General features: G+C 46.3%; 1 protein-coding gene across 1 annotated transcript in view; it reads left to right on the forward strand.

Moving 5' to 3' along the window:
- Positions 1 to 1503, forward strand: part of LOC119365415 (probable potassium transporter 15) — a 6964-nt gene extending 5461 nt beyond the window's left edge. The window contains exon 10 of the mRNA XM_037631044.1: positions 561 to 1503. Coding sequence (XP_037486941.1) covers positions 561 to 1077 — 517 coding nt within the window. The 3' untranslated portion in view covers positions 1078 to 1503. The remainder of the gene's footprint in view (positions 1 to 560) is intronic.
- The last annotated feature ends 2147 nt before the right edge of the window (positions 1504 to 3650 follow it).

Here is a 3650-nt window from a genome sequence, read left to right on the forward strand (position 1 = left end):
AAATGTAGGGTATGAATGCGATTTTCTCCATTCGTGCCAATTTCGCCCATTACTACTGAAAATATCACACAGCCAGTTAGTGGTCCTACTAGCTTAAAATGGTAGGTTCCATATTATGTTCAACTCTCATACAACCGCAAAGAAAATGAAGTAAGAAATGCCAAATCAGAATAGTCCAATAACTGGTCGGTAAGCGCCTGGTTACCACAGGCTTGCTCCGGGTTTTTTAAATTTGATTTGCTTTGATCCATGATTATTCCTACACTAATACATTTGTTACCAAAGGGCTTGACACACTTATTTTGCTTGCGAGAATTAAAAAAATTGGTAGAACGCAAAAAGTACTGTGATTTTAATGAATTAGTCGTATAGTTTGTTGTGCCACCATATCTTGTATCTTCATGTACATTGACGAGCATTGATTGATTGTTTTTTAATTGTCATGCAAAGTTGGTGTACATACCATCAAGTATGAACTGTTGGCGAGATTCTGAGAGCTTGCTTCAGTCTATGGAATCAACTCTAAAAGTTTCTTATGATGCTAACTTGATAATGCACAGATACGGGTACAAAGACAAGAAACAGGAGCACCATAACACATTTGAGCGCCTTCTGATAGAAGGCCTTGAAAAGTTCATACAGCGGGAGGCTGTAGAGTTGTCCCTACAGAGTGAAGATGATGTCGACTCCGATGAGGAGCCTTCAACCCCTGGACAGATAATCACTGCACCAAACGGCAGCATGTACTCACTCGATGCCCCTCTCCTGGTGGACTTTACGCCTTCAGTAGACACGATTCCTGAAACACCCAGTTGCTCAACGCCTCAAGATCCTGGGTTGGATTACACACAGAACCTTGAGCTGGAGCTCGCATTCATCAAACAGGCGAAGGAATCTGGAGCCGTGTATCTCATCGACAACCCCATCGTCAAAGCCAGGAAGGACTCATGGTTCTTCAAGAAGTTGATCATAAACTATTTTTTCGCGTTCCTGAGGAACAACTGCCGCAGGGCGATTGTGTCGATGAGCATCCCACACTCGAACCTGCTGCAGGTGCGCTTGACCTCTTATGTCTGAATGCGGAACCTACTGCTTCAGCACAGTTGTTTTCTTCATGGCAATCTACTTATCCAGTAGAGATCACACTAACCATATATAAAGGAACAACAATGGTGATTGCCGGAAGGCAAATGCTTAACTTTCCTGGCTTTATTCAGAAGGTGATGGCTAGGACAGTAGGAGCACATGTCTCCTGTAAGTTTTGTACTGCGTCGAAACGCAGCCGGCATTGTGGCAGCAGGCAGGCACATCACACGATGATGTATTTAACCTGTATATTTCCCTTGTGCAGCAGATTGTTGCGTGCTCCTTCGATTCTGTGGGGCCAGTTTTGTTGTTTGCAAAATGCAGAGTGCTAGCTGAAAAGGATCGTTAGGTCATATATATTACATATACATATGTACATTTTTACAGCCATCGAGCAGTGCTGATGCTTTATCCTTACCTTTTCTCATCTGCACTTAGCACAAAGTTGCACTAAATCTGCGACAATTAATGTGGATGGGAGGGAGTACGTTTTAGTTTTTGTGTTTTAAATTAGTGATGAGTGTGTGAATATGTGTTCTGTCCTTGCCACTGGCGATGGTGTCATCCTTGTGGTGTCTGGAGTTTTTCCTTTCTTCGTGGCACCTTTTTTTTAACTTGGAACATTTTATTCCATTAATCATTGTGTTGAGCAGAATCGCTGGCAACAAGTGGCTGGGAGAAGGTAGGGGCAAAGACCTGGCCATACGGCTGAAGGTGTCATCCTCGCTGCATGTCTCTTCCTCGCCCCAATTTTTCAACCGGTGTCCAACATTAATTTTTTCGGGTGTGCAAGCCCAAAATACGGACTACATATAACAAAAACCAAATTTCTACCCGGTGTCCAGTCACACCGGCTGGGAGTCATTGTCCTGCGCAGTAGCCACCCCTGAAGCATTCTGTTTTTTCCGAAGAACCACTTTGAGAGCGCAAAAGGTTCCCAGAATTTCCATAAGAAGAATATAATTGGTACAGTTTATAAGAGCATCTCTAACAGATGCGCTAAATAAGCCGCGCTGGATAAAACAGCTATATAGGGCGCACGCGACAGAAAGTAGCGCTCCAGCAGCCGCGCTATAATCCCGCTTGCGGTAAACAAGGTTAATGCGCTGGGAAAATCTGCATCGCGCGTTGTGTATTTGGTGCGCCAGCTCCCGCGCGCTGGACGGCGGACATTTGCGCGCGAGCGAGCAACTGCAGCCCCGAACTCTCCGGCCGCGCCCGCCTTCGCCCCGCCCCGTGCCGCTGCCGGCGAAATTTCAGCGATGGACGGCCGCGCCGACATTCCCCAACCCCTCCCTACAAACGCGACCCTCCGCCGTCGCCGCCGACGCCGCAAACCCTAGCGCGGGGTTGACCTCCGGCTTCGCCGCCGGCGCCGCACATGTCTCGCGCGCGGTCTCTTCATGGTGCCCCTGACGAACTCGCAGGGTGACGTCGCGCCACCGCCCACCGCAAAGCCATGGAGCTCCATCTCCAACCAACCGATGGCGGCGGCGACGACGGCGGCCCAAAAGAAGAGGAAAGTGGACGACGCTTCTAAGCGCATGAAGAAGAATCTAGCAGTGCGTCCGGCCGTGCCTCCTCCGCCCGAAGCACCAGATAGCTCGCAATTTGTTGCGCCGGCGGCTGATGCGTGTTTGATGAAATGCCCACAAGGTATGATTTTCTTTTTCTCTTTTGTTGTTGTTAGATAAATGTATACATATGGATAGCTTGATAGTTTTCTTTATCATACTTTGTAGTTTCAATGATGACACATATATGTCAACTATTGGTGCTGGCTCCAACAACTATCATTGGTCTCAAACCAATGAAGTGCATGAAGATGATCATGAATATGAAGTGAATGAGGAGGGTGAGGGTATGGTCGATGCACTGAAAGGAAGGGCGTGCAACTACACCATGGACGAAGACATCTTGCTATGCAAGACATGGTTGAATGTGTCTATGGATGCCACCATCGGGACAGACCAAACTAGGTTTCTGATGAAATTCTTTGATGCACACAACAATAGTGGAATTGAGCGCACCGATAGATCTCTTCGCTCCCGGTGGTCGACGATCAACAAAGATTGTCAAAAGTGGGCAGCGGCAATGACGTCGGTTGACAAGATAAACACAAGTGGCACTAATGATAGAGATAGGGTAAGTGTCATTTCTTTATGTTACATGTTCATGCTTCATCTTTTGTGTTTCAAGTGGTAACTTGTTCTTTTGTTTGTAGCTCAATATTGCACAAAACTTATTTCGAGGAGAAGAGAAGAAGACCAAGAAAGGCAAGGTTAAGAAAGGGAGAGCATTTGTGTTGCCCCATTACTACGAAGTGTTGAAGGATGAAGAGAAATGGAAGAACCGTGATGTCCTAGAGGTGCCAAAGAAACGCAAGGCAACTATTGATTTAGATGATGATGATTAGGCATCAAGTGATGGTGGCAAGAGGAGCCCTACATCAAACTTGGTTGCCTACTCCAAGCCAAGAAGACCAAATGGAGATAAACAAGGAAAAGAAAAGAAGAAGAAGAAGAAGAAGAAGAAGAAGAAGAAGAAGAAGAAGAAGAAGAAGA

This window comes from Triticum dicoccoides, chromosome 2B (genome assembly GCF_002162155.2).
Source record: "Triticum dicoccoides isolate Atlit2015 ecotype Zavitan chromosome 2B, WEW_v2.0, whole genome shotgun sequence".
NCBI lineage: Eukaryota > Viridiplantae > Streptophyta > Magnoliopsida > Poales > Poaceae > Triticum > Triticum dicoccoides.